General features: G+C 33.2%; 1 protein-coding gene across 4 annotated transcripts in view; it reads right to left on the minus strand.

Moving 5' to 3' along the window:
* Nucleotides 1–217: 217 nt before the first annotated feature.
* Nucleotides 218–26653, minus strand: part of LOC115218274 (post-GPI attachment to proteins factor 2-like) — a 51857-nt gene continuing 25421 nt past the window's right edge. For 3 of the 4 annotated variants that reach the window (XM_036508314.1, XM_036508316.1, XM_036508315.1), the window contains 2 exons: nucleotides 25863–25971; nucleotides 10572–17158 (listed from right to left, as the gene is read on the minus strand). In XM_036508314.1, the coding sequence (XP_036364207.1) occupies nucleotides 17010–17158; nucleotides 25863–25971 (258 nt within the window). In that variant the 3' untranslated portion in view covers nucleotides 10572–17009. Of the gene's footprint in view, nucleotides 1030–10571; nucleotides 17159–25862; nucleotides 25972–26653 lie in introns of those variants that run through there. The other variant, XM_029788024.2, reaches the window with a different exon arrangement.

Genomic DNA, 26653 nt, shown 5'->3' on the forward strand with positions numbered 1-26653 from the left:
AATGGAACCAAATGTTCGTCGCAACAATGAGATATTCTGACAAAGCAAACATAGTGAAAACTGAAAAATAGAAAAGAAAATAAAAGAAATAAACAATACAATTTAATTCATTTACCATCGTAGTTATTATTAAAACATGAACATGTATAGGTGTCTATCTATCTGTCTAAAAACACACACACACACACTATATATATATATATATATTATATATATATATATATATATAAACATGAATTAGAAGTAGCTTGAGGTATATAAACAAAGTTGAACACACACAAGGTATGTATGTTGTTAGTTTGTCAGGCAGTTGTATTTTGAACTAACATGCACACCTTGTGTATGCGTGTTTGGTGTTATATATATATACACACATTTACATGCATGTATATACATATATGCGCATGCTTGTATGCATGTATGATTATTTTGTAAAATCAACAAAAATAGTATGTGATCAAGCTATGAACAGTGGAAAATCCAATATTTTGGACAAAGTCTTTTTCAGGAAAAGGTTGACAAGAGTAAAATTTTAAAAATACAGAAGAATTTGACATCCTCTAAGTTGCAAAAAGGAAAGAAAATGGTAAATTGCACTGAAGAAGAACTCTATCTGAACCATCGATTTTCACTCCCCACAGCAAGTTTACTGTACTCTATTGATATTACTGTATAATAACAAGTCTTGCCAACACAGACCAATCCTGTCTCCTTGGAGTCTGCTTAATTGTATAGCACATTTATATTGCATTCCATAAGCAATGATTTGAGATCATTAAAAGACTTTTGCTCTTCCTTAAACTGTTTTATCTAAAGTATCACCTTGTGAATTCCAAGCTTGCCTTTCAACTTATTTGTTCCAGTAAAAATATTTTTGAAAATCTTGTTAGACAGGTAAGTAGTGTTTCCTGTCTTCAAGTGAAATGTTTATCCATAAAGAGTTAGATAAATCATTACTCATCCAGTTGTAATGGAACCAAATGTTCGTCGCAACAATGAGATATTCTGACAAAGCAAACATAGTGAAAACTGAAAAATAGAAAAGAAAATAAAAGAAATAAACAATACAATTTAATTCATTTACCATCGTAGTTATTATTAAAACATGAACATGTATAGGTGTCTATCTATCTGTCTAAAAACACACACACACACACACTATATATATATATATATATATATATATATAGTTTAAATTAATAGAAAAACAAAAGACGAAGACAGGTGTATGAACAACAAGCAAGTGTATTAGTCTGATGATCAGGAAAAATGAAAAAGATTTTTACATTTCGAGCCTATGCTCTTCAACAGAAAGGAATAAGAGAAAATAAACAGGGAGAGAGTGAAAAAAAACTTGTAGATTTCAGCAGTCCAGCATGGCAAATGATTGGGAAAAAAGAGGTTGAAAGGAAGGGAGATAATAATAAAAAAAGAGAGGTCAAATGAAAGGGAGATAATAAATGCTAGCGATCCCAACAAGAGAAGGTGCGCATATATGTGTGTGACTCTGATGTATGTGTGCATGTGTAACGTGTGTGTGTTGTGTGTAGCAGTTGATGTGTGCTTTCTCATGTAGTGTGTGCATGTGTGTGTCTGTGACCCAAAATGTGCATGTGTATGGTGTATATACGTGGGTGAAAGTTATTTTTGTCTATGTATGTTGTGTGTGAATGTATATATATCCTGTGTTCAAGTATATGTGCTTGTGTAGGCGTGGGAGTATATATTGTGTTCAGGTATTGTGTGCTTGTGAGTGTATGGGAGTGTGCATGATGGTGTGTGGTATATATACTGAGTTTCACCTTTGCATAACCTACCACAGCTGCATAGGATGGAGCACATGCAACCTTTGGTCATATTTTCTTCAATTGGTGGTTTCACTTGAAGGAGATATTTGCAAAGTGTTGTATTACTCTTGAATACTTATTTCTTTATTACCCACAAGGGGCTAAACATAGAGGGGACAAACAAGGACAGACATAGGTATTAAGTCGATTACATCGACCCCCAGTGCGTAACTGGTACTTAATTTATCGACCCCGAAAGGATGAAAGGCAAAGTCGACCTCGGCGGAATTTGAACTCAGAACGTAGCGCTAGACGAAATACTGCTAAGCATTTCGCCCGTAGTGCTAACGTTTCTGCCAGCTCGCCACCTGAATACTGTCCTGATGTCATATTGGCCACATATCTTTTGTATCTTTTTGGAGAGGCCCTTCACATAGGATAGACAGACTGTGGACAGTTTATTGGTTTCATTCTCTCTTCTCTTCATAATTGGAATGGGTAGTTGTTAATAGATTGTTATTTAGCTTGATCATTTCTTCATGGTGGGTTGATGTACAGGCAACTAACTCAACACTACAGTAAACTACCACACATGTACGGTCTCCCTAAGTTCACCAGTTGGGACTTTGGTGAACAGACTTATCACAATCAAACAAACATAGGTATCTAGTTATCAAGCTCAGTACTCACTGTTCTGAGTTCAAGTCACACTGACTGTTTTGCAGGATCACTAATCATCATTATCATCATCATCAACATCCTCAACATCATCATTTAAACCTGCTGGCACAGTTGGAAGATCTGATGAACTGGAGGACAACATTGAGCTCTGATGTCTTTAGATTTGATGCAATTAATATAGGTGATTGAGTAGAGACACTCAGCAAATTCACCCACCAACAAAATATGACTTCATGTCTAGTCAAATGGAGTAGGTAATTTAAATGTAGTTGAAACAAATATTTGTAGGATGTTTTACAATCACAAAGGCGTAAAGTGGTTGAGTGAATATGGTATAGGATTGCCAGCTCACAAAACTTGAGTTTAATTATTCTACTGCAAGTATATCAATCTATATTTAGGGGACACTTAACTCAGCAACACGTATCAGGTCATCTGGGAGTATAACATGAAACAGACTTGCACCATAAACAGAAGATTTATTTCTTACTCAAAGTCACTGAAATTTATAACGTCTCTCTGAAAGCTTTACAATTTAATCATTATCATTACCACTGACATACACTGCAGACATGTTTCAATTAACTTTGAAAATAATTAATTTAAATGAATTTAGTTAAATAATCAAATTTTTCATAATTAAAAAAGTGTTTGGAACATGGATGGTTTTCATATAAAATCATGATGAAAGGTTTTAATAGAAATGCATTTAGATGAGAGAGTTTGTTTTATAGAAGCAGAGGAATATCATGTGGATTAATAACAAAAGGGTTAAACTCCAGTCAGGTAATATGTACTTTACTCAAAGCATTGCCTATGATAAAAGGTAAACACATTGAATCATTGTGAAGGAAACCAACACACACACATAATATACAGAAACCAACACACAGGCACATACATATAATATACAGAAACTAACACACATAATATACAACCAACACACATATATAATATAAATGCACATCCAAATATTACATGCACAAACAAAAAGAAAAATACAAAACATGACACTTGTTATCAATTTAGCAAAGTGTAACAGTTTCTGTGAGAAGACATCAATGACCAAATTGACTGGATCTCAGATAATCAGAGGCTTAATGTTTTGTATATAGTCACAACTATGTGTTCATAACTGGCTGCAAGGAGTGACAGCACTATAAAACTGTTCAGTTTCATTGATTTACATCACTAAGTTCCAATCCCTTCCATGAGAAAAAAGTTCTTTTGATTGATCAGTAGCACATTATATATATATATATATAAATCCAAAATCCAAATCCAAATCGATCAACATCAATGGAAGTTGCAGCTGTGATACCAGTGCCAGTGGTGCATAAGAGAACCATTCGAACGTAGCCGTTGCCAGCGCCGCTCCGACTGGCCTCATGCCGGTGGCATGTAAAAAGCACCATCCGATCGTGACCGTTGCCAGCCTCGCCTGGCACGTAAAAAGCACCCACTACACTCACGGAGTGGTTGGCATTAGGAAGGGCATCCAGCCATAGAAACATTGCCAGATCAGACTGGGCCTGGTGCAGCCTTCTGGCTTCCCAGACCCCAGTTGAACCGTCCAACCCATGCTAGCATGGAGAGCGGACGCTAAACGATGATGATGATGATATATACGGGATAGGAATTTATGCTTGATCTGATTGATGATACATGAAGCAGAAATAAGCATCAATCTCTTGGATCTTTATGGTTTGAGAAACCAGCTGCCCAAACATCAATATCTTCTTCTTCTGCTTCCTCTCTAGAATTTTCTTAATGATTGATAGCCATTGTTTAAAGTATCTTCAGTTCAGTACTGACATATCTAGAAGACTGTCTTAAGATTGCTGGTGCACTAATTTAGACTCCTGGTAAGTGAATTCTGCAATACAGCTTCAATTCCTGGTTGAACCAGTTTTGCTTGCTTTTAGTTATTTCTTATGAAATTATGTCTTGAAAATTTGGTTACAGATCCTATCTTTCTTCTTCTGGTTGTTTTCAGGGTCTCTAAGATTGGTTAGGGGAAGGAAATAAGTTATCCTCAGGCCAGACACCTCACCTGAATACATGTAACAAACTGTAATCCATTAAAGCTACCCATGGGCAAGTGATGGTGTTAAGCAGGGTGATGTATTAAGTGCAGGCATATAAAATAAAGGTTCATGAGTTCAAGCCCTGTCTGATCATATCTACTAATATATTGGTAGATGGTGAGAAACATTAAAACATAATAAATCATATACAAAAAAAAATGTAAGTTAAGACTAACAACATAAAAATATTATCTGTCAGTACATCATTGTTAAGTTTGGTATCACTAGTTTTCAAATTATGAGAGTTATTATTTATCAAGGACACTAGACTGACTACTAGTGTACAAACCAACATTTAGTATGTTATCACTGACAAAGAGCTATAACACTGTCAAAGACACTTAATATTGAACAGTTTAGAGCACCAAGCTTATAAATGGTAAGCTTAATCCTTTAGCGGTCAGAATACTCTTTCAAATGTAATGCTTATTTATTCAAATTGTTTTGAATTAATCATGCACTATCTTGTAGCTTTGATATTTCAATTATGTGATTGTTTATTTTTAGAATAACATTATAGGGTAGATGTAAGATGCCAGATCTGGATGGTTTGAATGTAAAACAGGTACAATATTTGGGTTAGACATGGATGGTTTAAATGCTAAACGGTTAACCCTTTAATCCTTTCATGACCATTTTTCTCGTGAAATATTATCACTTTCAATTAACTTTGAAAATGGTGATGAATTTTAAGGAATGTAGTAAAATATCTTTGTCATCCTTCCTCTTGTGACCATGTCATTAGAAGAAACTAAACTAGTAAGGCTCATAAAGAGGCACAGTTCACTATGTTTATTAGTAAGGGGACAATTTATGACTGTTTATAACTTGCATTTTGAGAAGAACCTTTAGTACAAATGTTTCCAGCCACTGTACCATTGCACACTTGTATGTTACAAGTGTGTCACCAATGGGCCAAAGCTTTTAGAAGTGAGTTGGAAAATGTCAAAATATTCAGATAACTTTCCAATGCACTATTCTAGTGCAAGTGAATTTCTTTGCATTAAAATGCAATGTATCCACCCATCTCTATTTTAAAGCAATTTTAATACTTTTTATAAAGCAAAACTTATAAAGAGTTGGTGTGTCACTATAACATTTTTAGCAGTTCATTCAGTGTTCTATGGATAAAAATCGGTTGAATATAATTATTTTAGTAGATTGGTGTCACAATGTTTTTGCAGAAAGGGATCTAGATCAAACTCTTAATGCCATACAAACTGGAAAATTTTCTCATAAGCATAACACTTTTTAATAAGCCACAATGAAAACATCTTTCAGTTAGTAATAAATTCCAATTGCTGTGGTGGAAGAGAAATATTCTTTCCCAGAATAATACTTTTAGTTCAGTGCAAGTAACTTTTCACGGTAGTTCCTGATATTCATTCTCTACAGCTTTATATAATTAACTCCTGGTCTGTAAAAGAAAGTGTTCTAGGTAGGGTTTAACAAAATTCTTGAAGACTTAAATTATATTGGAGAGAGATGTGTCATATACATTGTTGTACATTGTTACATAATTGTTGAGGTGTTCATTGCATGGGTGTGAAAGACTTTGTCCATAAAATGAAAAACAGCAAAATTGGCTTGTTTCAGTTTCAAGTATGGTAAGTGTATCTGTATACATAAATACATGTGTGCATGCAGGTATGGCTGTGGTAAGAAATCTGCTTCCCAACCACATGGTTCTAGGATCAGTCCCACTGTGTGGCACCGGTATGGCAACTGTTTTCTGCTATAGTCTCAGACTGACCAAAGCCTTGTGAGCAGAGTTGGTAGGCAGAAACTGAAAGAAACCTGTCATATCTTCTTTATATATAAAAGTAAGGTTGTGTGTCTGTCTCCTACGATTTAGATTCCTAACTACTCCCACATTTTGCGGTGCAGTTTAACCAAAACTGGGTATCTTATAGTCGTGATTCATATCGAGCCCTTCTGGGTATTAGTGCGCATCTACGATGAGTCTACGATTTAAAAAAAAAATTACCATCATTTTTTTCCATTTTAATGCATTTTTTCGCTATTATATAAGGGAAGTAACTCTCTAAAAACGTCTACGATGAGTCAACGATTTAAAAAAAAAAATTTACCATAATTTTTTTTCCATTTTTAATGCATTTTTTTGCTATTTTTGGGATTATAACTCTCTAAAAATGCTTATATAGTTATTTCCCTTACAAACCCGAGCAACGCCGGGCGATACTGCTAGTAGTTTATATAGTAGTAAATGAATGTCACTGTCACACAGGCGATGCCATTTATTGTCAATATACTGCAGGAACATATATGGCCATGGGGAAATATTAACTTGCTTGGAAATATATGAAGGTTGGCAACAGGAAGAGAATCCATCTCTAGAAAATCTGCCTTAATAAACCTTTTAACCCATGCAAGCAGGGAAAGGTGGGCATTAAAATGGTGATGATAAATAAATAAACATTTTCAAATTTATTTCATCGATGCAACAAGGAAAATCATAAGGAACCCATATTACCATCAACATCATTATCATTGTTGTTTTTCAAGCTGAAGAAACCTCTACATAGTCACTCAACCAGTGAGAAATAGCAGCCAGATTTACATTGAATAACTCTGATATTTGTTTTAAAAAAAGGAAGACACATTGGATAATGAATTCCTTGATATACTATGTCTGAAAAAAAAAGATGACTTGGTCACAAAATGCCTTTGATCAGATGCCTACTCAATCAGACTGAACCTTGGGCTAAACATCATAGTTACTATTGTTGTTTTAATAGTTTGTTTTTCCCTCCTGACATTGGTTGGATATATTTTCAAAACACTTCTTAATTCTGCATCATTTTTTTCAGTGAAGTCAGCCCAATCACGTTCCTTCAGCTTTCTGTCACTTCTACCTTAAACTATTACTCAACATATCCATTTACACCATCACAACCATCTCTCTCTTAATTCCCAGGTTGCTCCACTCATGTACAGTTGCTCTTTCCGCACACAAAATAGATTATACTCAGCTCATAGAGACACTACTACAGACCCAGCTTTATTGAAACACAAAAAAATACCTAGTTGATTAACCCCAGGACAAACCTGATCCAGCATATTTATGATTAAAAGTGTTCCAATTTTTATTAAGACACAGCATACTAAGGATTATTCTTTACAATGTGTTCTTCCTTTTATAAGGCAGAAGAGTGTGATATAACCCTTTAACAGTTAAACCAGCTACATTCACCCCAAATATTCTACCTATTTTATGCTCAAACTGGTCACATCTAACCTCTCACACCTATCCTACAATGTCATTCTAAAAATAATCAATGACATCATCAAAATCTCAAAGACCACAAGATAAATCATGGTCATTTCAAAACAATGTGAATGGATAAGCATTACATTTAACTTGGTAATTTGAATGCTAAAGGTTTAGCAGAAATGTGGATGGTTTTTCTAAACTGGTTGAGTGACCATATAGAAGTTTCCTCTTCCATTCATATAACAGCTGTTGTTGTTAACCATGTTTTGCCTTGGACCAGCCCTGACTGAACTGGCCTACAATGAAAGAAATTCCAGCCATGACCTAACATGTTTCTAATCTGTTTATAAACCTAAGAGCACATTGTTCAGTGTAGCCTTCCTGTTTTAAGATGGCTGGATGTGGTTTGAGGGATTTTAGCTGCCATAAAACACAAAAACATGAAAGATGAAGGTTAATCTAAAAAAGATTAATTATTGTTAATGATCAGTAATAATTAATAAACTCACAACATTTTCAGGCAGAAAGCTATTTCTGTGTCTTCTAGCAGTTTCCCTGATTCTGATTTTAAAACAATGAAATGTTTTCACTCTATCTCATCTTCGAAATAATTTTGAAACAACCAATTACAGTAATTAGCATCATTGCTTTTCCATTTTATTGGCAGAAATTTATAAATTTTTCTCTAAATTCATTGTTTCTTACCATTAACAAACATTTTTCTTGCAATTTGTGCATTTTCTTATTTAAAAACAACAGAAAAACATAACTTTGTAAACAAGCTGTGAAATAGAATACAGAAAAAAAAATTCCTGAGTACAAAAAAAGAAAAACAGGAACTAAATCAAAGATAAAACTATCTGAAAAAACTTGGAATTAATTTTTTTATTCATTTAAATGCCGTTTCAATAAAATTTGGTATAACATAAGAATATGGGCAATTAAATTCTTAAAAACAATACAAAACAACAACAATCTCAAACAGGTCTTTGGAATTCATTGTTTGCAGGGGTAACCGAGAAAAGTAAAACATTTCTCACTAAAAACTACAAAAATTAGGTATAATAATAATAATAATAATACTATTATGTACTTATTTTTGTTTTGGTGGGTGATATGAGATAAAAGATATAATTTTTTTTTTAAATCAAGAAAAACTTTTGGCTAATATTTAATTAATGATAACATACTGAAATATACCTACTTGAATTTATGTGTGTGTGTATTATATATATATATATTTATATATAGCAATTACAGCATAGAAGACAGATTTTAGTCATTGGAAAACATTCAAAAGTTTAACATTACTTAAATCATATATCACTTTAGGTCAATTTTGACAGCAAATTAATTAATGATTAACTGAAGTCAATAATGGCTAATATGTGGCTTCTACATTGTAATTGCTTTAGTTTCAACACTTAGACTCTAGTCAAGTCCCTTGCAAAACAAGTACAATTCATATATAAGTGGTCAGCACATCCTTATGTTAGAAATATGTAGTCTGATGTAGAGTATTATGATATGGGTGACAGGATTACATAAATGGATCTAAAGGTTTCTTCTAAATGGCCATTTGACTGGGTGTTATAAATATTAGCAGCAGACTGAGAAGAAATTTCTTCTCACTGTGTATAGTCAACTGACCAAAAAGCCAACTGAATGAAACCATGGTTTAGATAATGTATCATCTTGTTTATCTCACATGCACACACACACTCCACAAGCACACACACACACACTCACACAATGTCCTCTATGATTTGGTCCATCAGAAATGAAATGCAGAAAGTAATATTGATAGAATTAACAGAAGAATCAATGAGATCTATAGACCTGATTATATAACAAAAGAAAACTCACAATTATTTCCTTCAATATTTCGGACTGATTTGACTTATTAGATACACAGCAACACACAGACAGATATGTGGATTCTTAAAAATACCATTAACTAATTAGTTTAGAGTGCATCTTTTGTTTTTTATCTTCTAATTTTCTATAGTAAAAGAGAAATTATGTTAGAAAAAGCATCAATCAACAAGGCCAGAATTCATTGTCAGAAACTCATAAAAGAACTGCTCATTAAATCAGTCCTACATGTCAGTACATCAAGAACTTTGTTATTAGGACTTCAAATATTGTTTGCAAAGTTTGATATTACTATGCTATAAATAAACTGTCTACATCTATTACTAGATCTAATAATACTAATACTATTACTACTGCACTTGCTGCTTGATATTAATGCATTTATATGGCATACTGAAGTCATCTTCATCCCTTTCTAAAGAGCAAACAATTTACATAAAGGCAACAACACCTTTTTTATATTAAAATAGAACACATACACACTTCACACACATACATTATATATATATATATATTATATTATATATATATATTATATATATATATTGTGGCGTTAGGAAGGGCATCCAGCCGTAGAAACACTGCCAGATCAGACTGGGCCCGATGCAGCCTTCTGGCTTCACAGACCCCAATTGAACCGTCCAACCCATGCTAGCATGGAAAGCAGACGCTTGATGATGATGATGATATATATATAATCAGTTAATAAACACAGGATTTGAATGTGAGCTTCTATGTTTCATGTGCAGTAAGTGGGTTAGCGTGTATAGCATACCAACTTGAATGATTGCAGGATAATATCAGGCCCATCTGATTATTGTACTATCCAAGCATGAAACGTATAGGAGCTCACATTTAAATCCCATGTCTTATCAAATTATATTCATCTCCCACTGGATTGAGTACTTATTGATTTTTACCAGTAACTGAACAGTGCACTATATATATAATACATACACAGTGTGCGTATATATATATTGGGAGAGTTATATGAAAGCCTATAAATATATTCACAAGTAATCCCATCAAGATAGTCACAGGTAAATGTGAGGAAAACTTATGTGAATATAACTAACACCAGAATCACAATAGTGTCTATAAGCAATAGAACAATAGTGTTTTGGGGTGAAATTCTTACAAAATGTGTTTGTGCACTCACACATCTCTTGCCAGAGGAACAGGATTATACTCCCTTCTTAGCCTGACCAATAGTAAATTAATGAAATACCTGACTAGTTACACACTTAACAACAAAACTTCCATAAACTAGAAACCCTTCAACAGGTAAAACCCTTACCAAAATTAAAATCCCTTTGAGAGACAATCATGCAATATTAATGTATGTCAATATATGAACTAATATAATCAAAAACACCATAAACCAAGGACCTGTAAACAAGTTTACCCTACAAGAACTATAATTTCAATAAAGGACAACTCTAAAACCCTAAGAACAAAAGGTTCACAATTAACAACACACACACAAATAACAAATATATCCCATCTTCAGTTGCTTAACAGATGATATTATGATATGTGTGTATGTATGAGTGCATGGATGTGTATGAATGTATATACTATACTATTTAGATACATATAAGATAATATGAACAAGTGTGGGGAAGAATAATTCTTATATACATTACCATATTTTCATTAAATAAAATATAATCTTTTGAAGCTTAGGATTTGTAGAGGGGAAAGCTGCAGTTAAGTGAATTGAAGGCTACTTAAAAATCAAAACAGCATATTCATGTTAATATATGTTGACCTGAAATATCAGGTCATATACTTCGATCTGCTGTGCTAGTGCCACTCAAATTTGATCTGCAAGTGTTATTCAAGCTGATATTCAATATTAGTTACATTAGGAAGAGGTTTAAATTTGCACAGTCATCCAACTCATGCCAGTGTAAGAAGAAAAATTAATTGAAAAACAAATGTTTGGAAGCAAATAGACCAAACAAAATAATACATACACAGTTTCATTCATTTCAGTAACTACAAAACTATTTCAATAATGTAGAAAAACTAATATCATTCACAGCAATAACAACCAAAATAGTTATTCAAAACCCATTTCTACAATCACTAAAATTTAACTCTTAAAAATTCAACCAAATAAAATTAATGAAATGAAATTTTAAACAAGGAACAGTTAAGAGAATTTTAGTTTTCTCATGATACAGTTATATTACAGTTACAGTTCTGTTATTATTATAACACATATCACTACTATATTATATAGTATATAATATTATATAACAGTACAGTTACCTTGCTTTTACATAACTACCTGTAGTACGAATTACTGTAAGTTTCTGCTTACACAAAAAACCTTATATTCTAGTGATATTGTGAGTTACTGTGGGTAACTCCTAAGTATGTTATCTCCAAGTTAACCGCTGATCTTAACTATAGAAACAGACACTTCAAAATAATAGCTGTATATTCACCATTCCCCCACTTTTTTTATATTTTCCAAATGTTACAACAGTACAATAAATATAATCATAACTTCAATAAATACAGAACAAAGATCTTTTTCTATCAGGTGCTTTCAACTGTTGCTAGCAGTCTTGTTCCACCTGTTTCTTACCATCAACAATTATTCATAAGGCTACATTAGATAATTCATAGTGAGATAGTTTGATGTCCTATCCAAAAGGAGATTTATTCTTATCTCCTACAAGACTCGATCTCCCTTAATTATCCATTTAATCATCTCATCTCTACAGTCACATACCACACAATCTCACAGATATGGAATACATGGTGGAGTAGACTTAATTAGTTTAACACCACCATGGGCGTTTCCACTCTGCTGGAAACAATCAGACCAGCTCTGAATGTTTGAGAAAAACTCCATACCTTGACACTCTGTTTTCTACTACAGCAACCCATAGAAGTGATTTCTTCCTCCCTATCTCCAAACATCTTGGAGATTTTGTAAAAGAAATGTCATGGGTTTTGTGTCTCAGGTCCTTCACTAAGACAACAAAAAAAAAAAACTACCAAAAAAAAAAATCATAGTCTCACTATGTTTTATAGACATACATGGAACTTACTTGTATGTCTATGAACATGTACTCACATGTCAAGCTCTCACTGTAACTATATTTCACCATAATTACAATCTCGCTGGTAATTATGTTTAATAGATATATTCTAGATGTACCTTAGTCATATTCTCATCATAACTGTGTTTCACATGCAATGGTAGTGTAGAACATAAAGGAGAATAAAACATTGAGAGATTTTCTTCTTCAAAACATGTTTCACATATATGCCACACAAAATATAAAATGTGTACAAAATTTTAAAATAAAGTATTTTTTTTATAAATGATGTACTAAAATAGTAATAAATAAACAATTTGTTTTAAATCATTTTCACGGTTCTCTGATTTTGTCAAACTGACTGGGAATAAAAAGAAAAAAATGCTATTTACATGTGATAGAGTGTATACAAACTGGCAGATTAAATGGTGATAAATTGTGAATAAAGATTTATAAAAAAAAAAGATACTTTAGTCAAAGTGACAGATCTGAAGGTAGGAGTTGATATAGCAATCAATCTAAGATCATTACATAATATTATTTATAATAAAAAAAAAACATTTGTAAACATTGCTCATTATATATACAGACACTGTTAGAAAAAGTTAACTCAACATGGAACTTTACAGCAATCAACATTAATTGCAATAATTAGTTAACCACAAACATGATTACAGAGATACATTATAAATAATAGAAAAAAATTATTTTTTTGAAAATTAATAATACTGTCTTACAATACACATAATTTCTATTTAAAAAAATATAAAACGGAAACAAATTTAATGAAGAGATCCATACTTATTTGACTTTGATGGTCATGCTTTATTAATTAAAGAATTATTAAATTCAGATTATATGTAAAAAATGTTTATCAGAGATTATTTGTCTCCTTTTTGTTAAAGTAATGTCCAGTAGCCTTCTGGAATGTAGTAAAATGCTAAAAATATCCCACCCAAAATGAAGAGGCTTGCAAGGACTAGTACTAACTAAAGAGATAAATCTCTCCTTGGATACAATGTAAGTCTGACACAGTCAACATTCCTCGATAACCCATTCCCCAACTGCCAAAATACAATGAAATATGTGTCATGTACTGAACTCCAAACTTCTGAGTTGGCAATGCAATAATTTTATCCATCCTACCATTCTTCTTCTGCACTGATATGTTAGTACATCCTTGAGAGTATAGTCTTTGTGCAATGGTGATTTCAAGGGAAAAGAACACAGCAGAGAACATTTCAGTTGCCTTTTTCCAGCCTTATGGGAGGATTTGAGATAATCATTGTATTCGAAAACAATAATCCAGTTAACTGTGCCTCTCAATGGAACCTATTTTCAGTTAGGTACAGACAGTTTTTAATCTGTAAAATGCCAAGACAACAACATATCAAGAAATGGCAGGATACCTGATTCAGGATGCCAATCAGGTGGCACCCAACAGATATGGTATTTTGAAATTTTTTCTCTGTTATTTTTTTGGTTTTTATTAATTTTTTAAACTGTTTAGTAATAATATGAAGTAAAACATCATGCCATCACACAAATATAGTAATCACACACACACACACACACACACACACACACAAAAAAAAATAATAATAAATTGAACTGCATACCAATTTTTTGGAATAGACTCAAAAGTTCAGATTTAATGGAAGCAAAAGAAAGGGGGCGAAAAAAGCAATCTGATAGACTTTTGTGATTCTTATAATTCAGATGTTAAAAATATCAAATTATGATCTATGGAAAAAAAGAAAAAAAGATAAATATATAAGCACTTTCCACCCAACTCTACCCATTTCTTATGAAAATTAGAATTCATATTCTTGTAAAAATATCTAGTATCACACAAAAGCACAAACTGTCCGTAAAAATGCTATTCATCTTAGCAATTTTAAAAAACTTCAAGCAAAGATAAATACTTATTCTTAATAATAATAATAGATTTATACAGTTTATTGTAGATTTTTGAAGAAAACTGGAATTAAATTCCTGTTTGTTTCAATAATGTTACAGTAAATATCACACAGATTTAGATAAAGCTTTGACCCTTCACAGAATCATTAGTGAATAATATGGTGGAGATAAGGAATGAGGACAATCGGTGGGGAAGGAATTTATAAAAAAATAAATAAATATCTTCAAAGCCAGCCTAAAAAAGCTCACTAAGAACAGTGAGCAGTGCTAATTGCAGGGTGTGAAGTGAGTGAGGGAGAGATAAATACCACCCCTACTAAGACGGCATTCTCTCAAAAATAAGATTCCCAGAATGTCTTGCATATATTTCTATCTGCTAGGTAAACCAAGGGGTACAAAATTATAAGTTTTATCCAATGATACAAATGAAATGCAAGCAGTAGATTTGAACAGGGGACTTTTTAAGTAGTCCTGTACAATAACCACTGGGCCAGTTTGTCACAATTGGGCATGGTTTGTTCTAAAAGTAAAAGGACTGAACTCACAGCCTGTTGACATTAACAAGGGGCCTATATGTATATGTATACATACAGCCATACACACAAACATACAGTTGATGTGCTTCTACAAAATGTCCATCAACCAAAGTACTGATCAACCCAAGGCTAAAGTAGAAGGCAGCTGCTGAAGGTGCCATGCAGTAAAATTGAATCTGGAACCATGCAATTTCAAAGCAAACTTCTTCACGATACAGCCATGCCTGTCTCTGCACACAACACACACGTGTGTGTGTGTCCAAATATACACATATATAGAGAGGAACTACACAAGTGTACAACAATCCAGAGTAAAAAAAAACAAATATGGTAGGATTATTATTACCATTATTATTGGTTATGGTTTTTATGGTTTTAGTAGTAGCAGCAGCTGCTGCAGTTGTATCATCTAAAACTGACCTAAGAGTGGATATGGATTCATTGGCTCGACATCCCTGTCAATAATACCTATCAGTTCCTGTATACATGATCAGGTCTAGGATGATGGCACCTGAGTAAACTGAATTTCAGCACCCTCACAACTAGAAATAAACAAATTTCTAATGATTTATCAAATGTAAGAATGTTTTATTTCATTTTTCTACTTTCATATTTTTCCCTGTGTATTTCTTGAAACATATTAAACATGACATAGCACCCAAACCACAACGCTTCTTTAAGCACATCACATCCCAGGCAACTACTTGAGTTGCTGGTAACATCAACAGCTTCGACTGTGACACTTGTATTATAAAACATGTTGACATTTTCAATACTGAAATATTCTAATTCATATGTAAATTAGGATTTTACTTTGGGTTTGTTTGCTTTTTAACAAGACAATACTTTCTAAACCCAGCAACATTTCTATACTACAACACTTCAAAGTAAAAAAAATAATAAACAGAATTAATGGTATTCTAAAAGAGATATCCATTTACTGAATATAAAACTTCCACATAGTATATGTCCCCTTTCTTTAGTAACTTAATAGTTTCAATATGTGACATCAGTTCAGATCTTTTGCAAAACAAATATAATAAAGGCATTATTATAACAGTTTTAGTAAAAACGTTACAAGCTTATAATAATAGTCAAAACAACTATTGACAAGTAAATAAATTTCTTTGTGGAGAGAAAAGCACAACAATTTGTTGGCAGTAAAATACACTTACTGTAAAATTGAGTTTATATATATATATATATATATATTTATGTATGCATGTATGCATGCAATAATGTTGAATTAATAACAAGATGTTTATTTTAAAATGTAATGATGAGTGCAATTTTCCATTGACATTTTTGAAAAAAATTAAATGGTAATGAAAAAATATTTGCCAAAACAAATGCGATACATATTTCATAGTAGTTGAAGCTGCCTGCTATTCTTCCTGATGTGTGTGTGTGTGTGTGTGTGCACGTGCAAATATACATGGGAAGCAAGATTAGTCAATACATAACAGAGTTAATAACAACAACAATAAATAAATTTTTTTTAAAGTGAGATTTTACATAATTGTTACTTTGAGCTTTGTATCTCTACTTTTGGTCACAAGTCAGTTGCTATAGAAACTGGAGATGTAAAAGTTGGTGTAGAGAGGTGTAGAATCACAGCTTTTACTTCTTCACACACACATATATATGCATGTATATACATATACGCACACACATATATATATGTATATACATATACACGCATTATATGAGAGAAAATATAATACAGAAGAAAAATAACTAATGAAAATAGCTAATTAACACTGAACTAAAATTCCTTATATCTTAAGTGGTACATATATTATGTGCATGCATGTGTGCATGTAAAGGAATCAAGTTTTCTTTTCCTTGTTCTCCACCAGGCTACCATCTGCTATGAGGCATAGGTTATAACCATTATAGTCAAGAAGCCAAGTGTAGCCATGGAATGTGATGTTTGAAAATACCATCAGATACTCAATCAAGGCAAAGATAGAATACACTGAAAGAAGAATAAATCAGTATCAGAGAGAGAGAGTGACAGAGACAGACAGAGAAATGTGCCAATACAATAATTTAAAACATTAACATGTGCACAGAAATTTAAACCTTTTGATACGAATCCACCTGAAACCATCCCAGGTTCTATGATAGCAGCTTCCCCATCAAAATTTTGCTTTTCCTAATACCAGCATTATAAAGACACAGTTAATTTAGGAAATACTTCATTACTTTCAAAATTAACTGAAACAAAGGCCAGTGTATTTGAAGAGAAATATGGTAACTAAATGGTTAATAATCCAAGTTAAAAACTTGTCTTCAGAGAAAATATAACTTGAATTCAAAGTAGAGAAATCAGAAAAATAATTTTAATATAAACCTGTTCCTCAATTAATATTTATGATTTATTAGCATTCATAACACTAATTCTGAGGGGTTGTAATTAGTATTACATATAAACAAAGTCATTATTTCTCAATGGTGTCAGTAAAGACTGAAAAGGGGGAAAACAAATTGCGATGTTTAATAAAATTCAGAAGTATTCGTTATTAGCAATGGAAATAGTATTAGTTCAAAATAGCATTCTGTATAGCTTACTTAATGTGGATATACTGTAGAAAGTCAGAAAACTGCAGTATTCATCTTAAGAAATCATCTTGTATGGTAGTGCTTTATATGTCTATAAGTGATACTTTCTTGAAATGAATACTCCAGTTTTCTGACTTTCTATGATATATCTACATTAAGTAAGCTATACAGAATGCTATTTTAAAGATAATATGGTTTTAAAACAGTTTCTACTTATTCAGCAACATCGTTATGAAGAAAGATTTTTATGGATGTAAATTCTACTTTGTTGGATCGTTAATAAATGAGGAAGACAAGCAAAAAATGTTTTACTAATAGTTTAAGTGTGTGGCCAGGGCTGCTATTGATCAGTTTAAAAACTTCTGAACAAAGGGTACTATGGATGGTGTGGTGGGGTGTGTCAGTAGATACTAGGCAGAGACTCAGTTCACAAAGTGACAGAAATTTATTCAATTGATTCTAATGTAATGCTGTGATTAAACCTTTACCATAAAAACCTATCTGAACAACTTTACACCAATGACATAAAAAAGTGACAAAGTGACAGAAATTTATTCAATTGATTCTAATGTAATGCTGTGATTAAACCTTTACCATAAAAACCTATCTGAACAACTTTACACCAATGACATAAAAAAGGGGCCTGTTTTATAGTTATTAAATGTAATACAAACTGTCAACTCTAACTTTATATAAAAACTTTCAAGTGGCTCCAAACACCCACATAATATATATGTATATATATATATATATATTAATTTAGAGATAGTAGGCCCCTACATCTCACCATATAAAAAGAATTTTTATTCTTATTTTAAATACCTACTGATTTATTACTTGGCAACACATGTTACCAAGTAATAAAACAGTAGGTATTTAAAATAAAAATAAAAATTCTTTTCATATGGTGAGATGTAGGGGTCTACTATCTCTAAATTAAAATATATTTCTTCATTGAGAATAATTAGAACCTCTATCATGCCGGAATTTTTATTCCCTAAAAAATAATATTTAAATATAATAAATATATATATATATATATATATATATATATATATAAACATGGACAGTCCTATACGGTGGTTCAACCTGCTAGATGTAGCAGTAAAATCTGCATCAAATCACACTAATGTTTTTAACATTCAGATTGCTCCATCACATGTAAGGCTTATTTATTCACTTTGTTTTGAGTTAATCATGTGTTATCTAAGAGCTCCGAGATTTTGATGTGATAGTGAAAGACCAGATCTGACTGGTTTGAACATCAAACCAATAAAATATGATATGGCTGGTTTGAATGCTAAAAGACTAAGATGATAGAAAGGTTACAGCTGGTTTACCAATCATCGGAGACCAGAACTGACAGAGTTAAACAACAACAACAAATAAATTCTTTTTTTTTTCCATTAACCTAATTTCTGCATAATTTTCACTAGGAATCAAAACACAAGACATACAAGTAAACTTTAAAGAAGGTAGGGTGCATAGGTACATCAAGAGTGGTGTCCCCAAATTTTAGGAAACTTGGACTTTCTGAAGGATGCAATGTTTTAACAGCAGGCAGCAAATACAAGTAATTTAATAATTCATTTCATGCTTTGAGTGTGAAAAAATACTTCTGAAAGTCTTTAATTCTCTGTTTTTGCTCTCTATCTCTTTTACTCTTTTACTTGTTTCACTCATTAGACTGCAGCCATGCTGGGGCACTGCCTTGAAGAACTGTTAGTCGAAAGTATTGATTTCTTCAAAGTCTAGTACTTATTCTATTGGTCTCTTTTGCCAAGCCACTAATACTATACATGTATGAGACATCATTGCCATCTTTCTTTACTTATTACTGCTTTTTCTGTCTCCACATTTACCCTTTTCTGATGAGCCAAAGTGCACCTGAGCACTGGAAACATTAAGCTTGTTGTTATGATTATGAAATCTGAAAGTAACTAGTGACTTGTATGAGGGAAGTTCAAACAGCAATAACACTGTAGATCACAGACCCAAACTAACTAACACATACAAGAATATAGATTACATTGGCATGCTTATAATTGGAAGTAACTGAGAGAGAGAGAGAAAGAAGGAAATGCCACTACTACTGTCACAATAGAGGCTTATAAAAACTGGGCTGTTCTGTCAACAGATGCAGTAGAAGTGTGCCAGTGAACATGTCACAAATGCAGTTCTATATTTAAGAGATGAGGAATTATGTACATTATTTACACTTGACGGATATTTGTCCTCATCTTGTTTGTTGTTAACACGTTTCAGCTGGTATACCCAGGTTTGAAATTTCCCGAAGACACCTGATGAGGACAAATATCCGTCAAATGTAAATAATGTCACAAATGGTTTTGACATTTCATATTAACTGAAAATATATTATCAAACAAATGAAGTAAATGTAATAAACTCTGTGCGTTTTCCCAATGAAAACATCAACTCTTCCACTTATTCTTTTATTTGTTTCAGGCATTAGATTGTGGCCATGCTGGGGCACCACCTTGAAGAATTTTAGTCAAATGAATTGACTTCAGTACTTGTTTTTTTTTATTTTTTAAGCCTGATACTTATTCTATCGGTCTCTTTTGCCATAAACATAAGACCAGTTATGAAGCAGTGGTGGGAGACAAACACACACACACATATATACATGATGGGCAACTATCAGTTCCCATCTACTAAATCCACTCACAAGGCTTTGGTCAGCCCAAGGCTATAGTAGAAGACACTTGCCTAAGGTGCCACACAACACAATATTTACACTATGACTAGCATACTTGTTTTTGTATGTGTGTATAACAGAAAGAGAGAGGGGAAGATGATTTAAAATATATGTATATACTTCAAAAGACATGATATATTTTTTTTTACAAATTCTAGGGCATACAATGAAAAATTATTAATACTGCATATAATAATGGTGATGATGATGATGGTGGTGGTGGTGGTGGTGATAATGATTACTACTACTACTACTACTACTACTACTTCTACTACAATTATTATTAATGCTATTAATCCTCAATAATCCTTTCTAGTGAGTTATTAGTTATTCTATTTATTGATCGTTATAAATAAGCTCCACTTACAAAAGACATCTAACACTATTAATTGATTTTACAACCTCATTACAACATAAAGCAGCCAACATTTACTCCAACAAAAAAAAAAAAATCAAACAAACGTGTAGCCATATATTGTCTTAAGATTCGGCCTTTAATCCAATAATCCTTTGGTGTTTCATAATTTTTGTTTATGTGAAAGATTAATTTTGAGTAAATGGACACAGCTGAAGATTGAAATGGATTTAAACTGTTTTTCTTTGTGATTCTGTAACTATCATCACTACTGCTATCATCATCACCACCATCAACATCCTTTCTATGTCCATACTTGTATGGGTTGGATGGCTTTCGTATACTGTCATAACCCCTTTTATCCTCGATATACATCAATGTTTCACAGTTGGATGTCCTTCCTACCAACAACCACCAGACTGGGTACATACATTTGGTTCTACCAACACTGGAGATTTTGTTTGTGACAAGACTAAAACAATCCCATCTGCCCTCTATTAGTTCTTATTAACAGATACTGTCTTCCAAAATGAGTCATCATCAATGCATCTACATCACCATTCATTCCTTCTATCTTGGTTATAAAGTCATCTAAAGAGAGATAACTGATTGTATGCTCTGTCTGAAAAGGGATTGACAAACTAGTCATTTCAGGAGGAGATCTTCCACAAAGCACCACCAAAATTCTGGGACCAACAAGCCAGATAATCTTTACTATAGATAAGCAATGACTGGCAGACTGGGATCTAGGAAAAATCACATTCACAGGAACATACAACTTTTGTAAACTGTAGACTTTCATAATTCAGCTTTATTTTTCATCATTTATAAAAGTGAAATGGTTAGTGTAAGATATGGTATTGAATGACCAGGATAAGAGCTCTAAATTCATAGACAAATACAGGCACATCCAACACAGATTCTAGATTTATTTAAATTATTTCCACCTCTAGAGGATATGTCATAATTAAGACTTTGGAGAATTTTTGATAATCTTGAGATTATCTTCCCTATGATACATCCTCTACAGGTGGCAGTAATTTTTATGAATCAAAAAATTATGTTACATGGTATTTGATATGGCTGTGTTGGTCTAAGGTATTCTTTCTAACTCCTACACTGCCGCTATTACTTTTGATGGATTCGATTTACCTGTGATGGGAGAGAGGGAGATGGTTATTGATATTGAGTTCTCTCTCTCACTTGTACAAAAGCTTAAAAAAAAGTTGAGATAACTATCATCTCTAAATACTCCTTGGAGCAGGCTCCATCATCATCAGCCAACAGAAGGGGTAGGATGATAAGAAGCTGGGTGTCTTTAGCAGAATAATTCACTAGGTTATGAGTAATCTATTACTTATAACCATTACTACAAATCTATTGTCATCAGGGGCTACTATCCCCTATACTCCCACTACATAAGTGCTACACCCTACTGTTTTCTGTCACTTATCTATACAGACTTACTGTTTCCTCTGATGTTATTGAAGGATGTCTAGCCCCTGATTGTAGATCAGTTGTTAACCTCTTCCATTGTCACCATTAACATAAAGCTTTGATACCTTCTCTCAGTCCACAAGGAGTAATGATAGCTTGTACCATCACTTTCACAGCAGTTATTTTTAGCACTGCTGGGCTCCCTCAACCCTCCTAAGGAGCAAATCTGATGGGGTTACCAGTTTAGCTTGCAACAACCCAGCCCTTGTGTTTCCAAGTTGGGTTCTTTCTACTGCTTTTTCTACTATTTAGTCATATAATCATAACCTCTAACTGCATTTTTACTCCTTACAAAACTTGGCAAAACAACCAAAATTCCATAACCAACTCTCAACACATTTGTAGGGATTTCTCTCACATCTAAACATTTCGCCCTTAGACATCTCGCCTTTTCTTTGTACCAGTTTATAAAGCTCTATACACATATGTGTCAATATATCTCATCATATTGTTTACATGTCAATCAATTTTAATCATGGAACCCAAATCCACATTTTACAAATAATCTGTCATGTAAATTTTTTATAAGACTTTGAAATATAACAAAAAATTGGATAAATTTTAATCATATAAAAAAATTTTGTTTGAAAATATTGAATAAAATTTGTTCATAAAATTAAATTTTATCACATTTTAATCCTTTATCTTGCAGAATCCCACAAAATTTACAAAGAAATCCAAGCTTCATCAGAACCCAGTTAGACAAACTATGCTCTGAGGAAGCCATAACCACACATCAATGGGTGTGTAGCATGGCAGTTTCAGCCATTTTGAAATATGACTATAGCGATTTCTAATATCGTCACTGTTGAAAGGCAAGGCAAGAACTGATCTCGTTTGAGGTTACAGCCATCTTTGGCCAACTAGTTCCTGTTGTAAACACTAACCTGATTGGTTGACACGTGACGCGATTTGTCTCTACTTATTTCGAGGCAATGTCCCGAAATAACCAATCATGGCCTTTGGTTAAGATTCCGTTTTTGAGGCTCGTTTGAGCCAACCAACCGGTATATAAAGGAGTGTTTTCAGACACTTTTCGTCTTTTAGTTCCAGTTCTTCTAAGAACTAACTTTAGGCCACAGCGTTACTCAACCAAGTGATATACGATTGTTCCGGCTACTACCGGCTACGCTAATGTACACAATCATAGAAAGCCTACTATCTTCCCCGTCGCCACCATCATGTACCTTCTATGCCAGCCGCATTCACCCTGATTGTCCTGCCACACACACGAACACACAGACACAAGACATGCGAACGCTTACAAACTCCTAACGTTGACACGATCGTGAAATAAATAATATTTATATCTCAACAGCAAGACTTGTCGTCAATTCACTTATGTTCTATTGTTACTGCATATATTTATGGCTTGTAGTAATTTGTTAAGAATATGACCACGTGCGATCGTATTCCCTACACGATACGACCACATGTGATCCTATTGCTTACAGGTGCAACTATCTGCCTCTATTGTTATTGGCCATCATGGAGCTTTCTATGACCATTTGAGCTGTTAGAAATCACAGCCAAATTCCTTTAAATCATACCTACTGTCTCCAGAAAAAAAAGATTACACTGGACAATGTCATACTATATATTAAAATATTGAAACAGTCTTGGCTGGAATCATGACTAAGTTGAGCTAAGCAACAAGAACATAGATATGTGCATATGCATGTGTGTGTGTGTGTCCAAATATAATGTTTTTTTTATGATGTTTTACATTTTCTCATTAAATCTTTGTTCAGCCAGGAACTATAGCATTCCTAAATCCATTGACATTTCTAGAGCTTCACAGTCTCATCTTCTGAATGAAGTGACAGTAGTGGCATTGTTTAATCGCTAAATATTTGTAGTGTTGGTTTATGTTATTGGATAAACCAGCATTCTCATTATCTTGAATACCCACTAATAAAAGCAAAACACCATTACTGTAGTTTCAATTAGAAGATGAGACAAAGAAGGTCTGGTAACTTTTAACGTATTATAACTGTTACTGTTCAACATAAAACATTAATGAGGAATTGTGAAAAAAATTATAAATAAAAATAAACTCACACATAAACATGTCTTAAATATAACCTACATACATATATCACCATCTGCTATTCTATGTTGACATACACACACAACCACTACCATCATCATCATTTAACATGGGCTCAACGGCTTGACAGGGTATGGCAAACAACAGGGCTACGTTGAGCTCAAGTGTCAGCTTAGGCATGATTTCTAAGGTTGGATGCCCTTCCTAATATCAACCACTCTGCTGTGTGTATGGGGTCCTTTTCTTTTCATGCCACCACCACTAATGAAGTTGCCACGTAACTTATAAAAGACAGCCGACTTGAGCAGGATTTCAACTCAGAAAATAGAGGGACGTAATCAAATACAAGCCATTTTATCCAACACTATCAAGTCTGTCGAATACCACCATGTGAACATCATCATCATCACCATTGTTTTAACATCAGCCTTTCTATGCTTGCATGGGCCTATTCATTAAGGCAGATTTTCTATGGCCAGATGCCATTCCTGTCACCAATTTTCACCTGTTTCCCCACAACGGATATGTTTTTATGGAAAATTAGAAGTGAACAACAATGCTTGCATGTCAGCGATGCTCATTGACAACTAACACATGATGTAAAGGCAAAGGGACACACTCACACAATGAGCTTCTTTCAGTTTCTGCTAACTAAATCCACTAAAAAAGCCTTTGTTGGTCAGGGGCGCTGGGGAGACTGAACCCCAGATCATGCAGCCGGGAAGCAAACTTTTTAGCCATACAGCCATGTCTGTGCTTAGTGATAATTTTTAAAAGTATCTTGTTAATTAAATTTATCAAACAGATGTTTCTTGTAGAGGGTTTTTTAGTAAGACAGAGCAGGGAAATGGTAGAGTCACTAGAGTTTCAAACAGAATGCATTCTGGTATTTGCTCTGAGTCTGTACTTTGAGTGCAGACCCCACCAAGGTCAACTTTGCTTTGCATCCTTTTTGGGGTTGATAAAAATGCCCCAATCTTTGATGGATGGATGGATGGTGAGTGGGCAAAACTACAGTCAGATACCTTACAAATTTTTTCCAGTTCTTTGCAATCAGAGTTCAAATCCCATCTTGTCTTACTTGTGTGATAGAGTTAATCTGTCACTCAGTTGAAAACCAATACCTGGCACCCTGAGAACCTTTAATGGAGTTTTTACAGTTGCAAGCACTCAGGCCATGTCACTGATTTGAGAATACTTTCTTCCCACCAATCTTAAAGGCCTTGTAAAGGGTCACAAGCATGGATTTCCTTCCTGACTAAAAGAATAAAAGCAAATTTTTAACCTTGTTTAAATTTCACATTGTTATTCCTCATGAAGATAGCACCAAATTTCTCTCTCAATAAGAATTACTAGCTTCATTTAAATTAACTCAACTAAATTTGTGAGAAGTTCCTATATCTTCACTCTAACAAAACTGTCAAGTATTCAAAAAAAAAAAAATGAAAACAGATAGAGACATAAAAGCTGTCATCAGAAAGCAAATAAATGCTTACCTCCTGGTTCGCAGTATTTATTATGTCGCCAATACACGTAAGCAGCAATGAAACAACATGATATGTTGAACACAAATAAGGTAAATTTGGTTGAATAAGATTTCCTTTCCTAGAATAGAAAACAAAAATAACAAGCCTGAATGGTTATAGAATGTTTTATAAAAATTCATTTTAATGCAATTATGTAAATTCACAAATATATAACAATACATCTTGGTAGAGTCAATAAACCAAATAACACACACACAGTATTACATTACATTTTATTATTGTTTTGTGTTAACAATATTATTTCATGTATAACTTAATTTCAAAGTCATTCACCATTTCTTTCACTTGGATAATTATGGTGGCTAGACATAGCAACCAAATCTCCCTCATACCACTTTATGCACGACTGGCATGAGAGTGATCTTCGACCAAATTACGTCACAGAATAGAAACGTTTGTAATGTCAAGTGACAACCACACATTAAATGACAAGTTCTAGTGTACAGTGTTTACATGTCTGTACAACTTTAATACTCAGTTGTATTAACTAAATCAGTCACAAAAAATTCCTGTTATATATTTGATCATGTGACCTACTGATGATTATAGATTGACAGTTTAACCCCTTAGCATCTTAACCGGTCACATCCGGCCAAAATATTCTACCTGTTTTATGTTCAAACTAGCCAGATTCAGCCTCTTACACCTACCCTAGAACGTCATTCTAAAAATAAATAATCACATCGAGATTTCAAAGCTGTGAGATAATGCATGGCTAATTCAAAACAATGTGAATATGT

The sequence above is a fragment of the Octopus sinensis genome, linkage group LG13 (assembly GCF_006345805.1).
Source record: "Octopus sinensis linkage group LG13, ASM634580v1, whole genome shotgun sequence".
In the NCBI taxonomy this organism is placed as follows: Eukaryota; Metazoa; Mollusca; class Cephalopoda; order Octopoda; family Octopodidae; genus Octopus; species Octopus sinensis.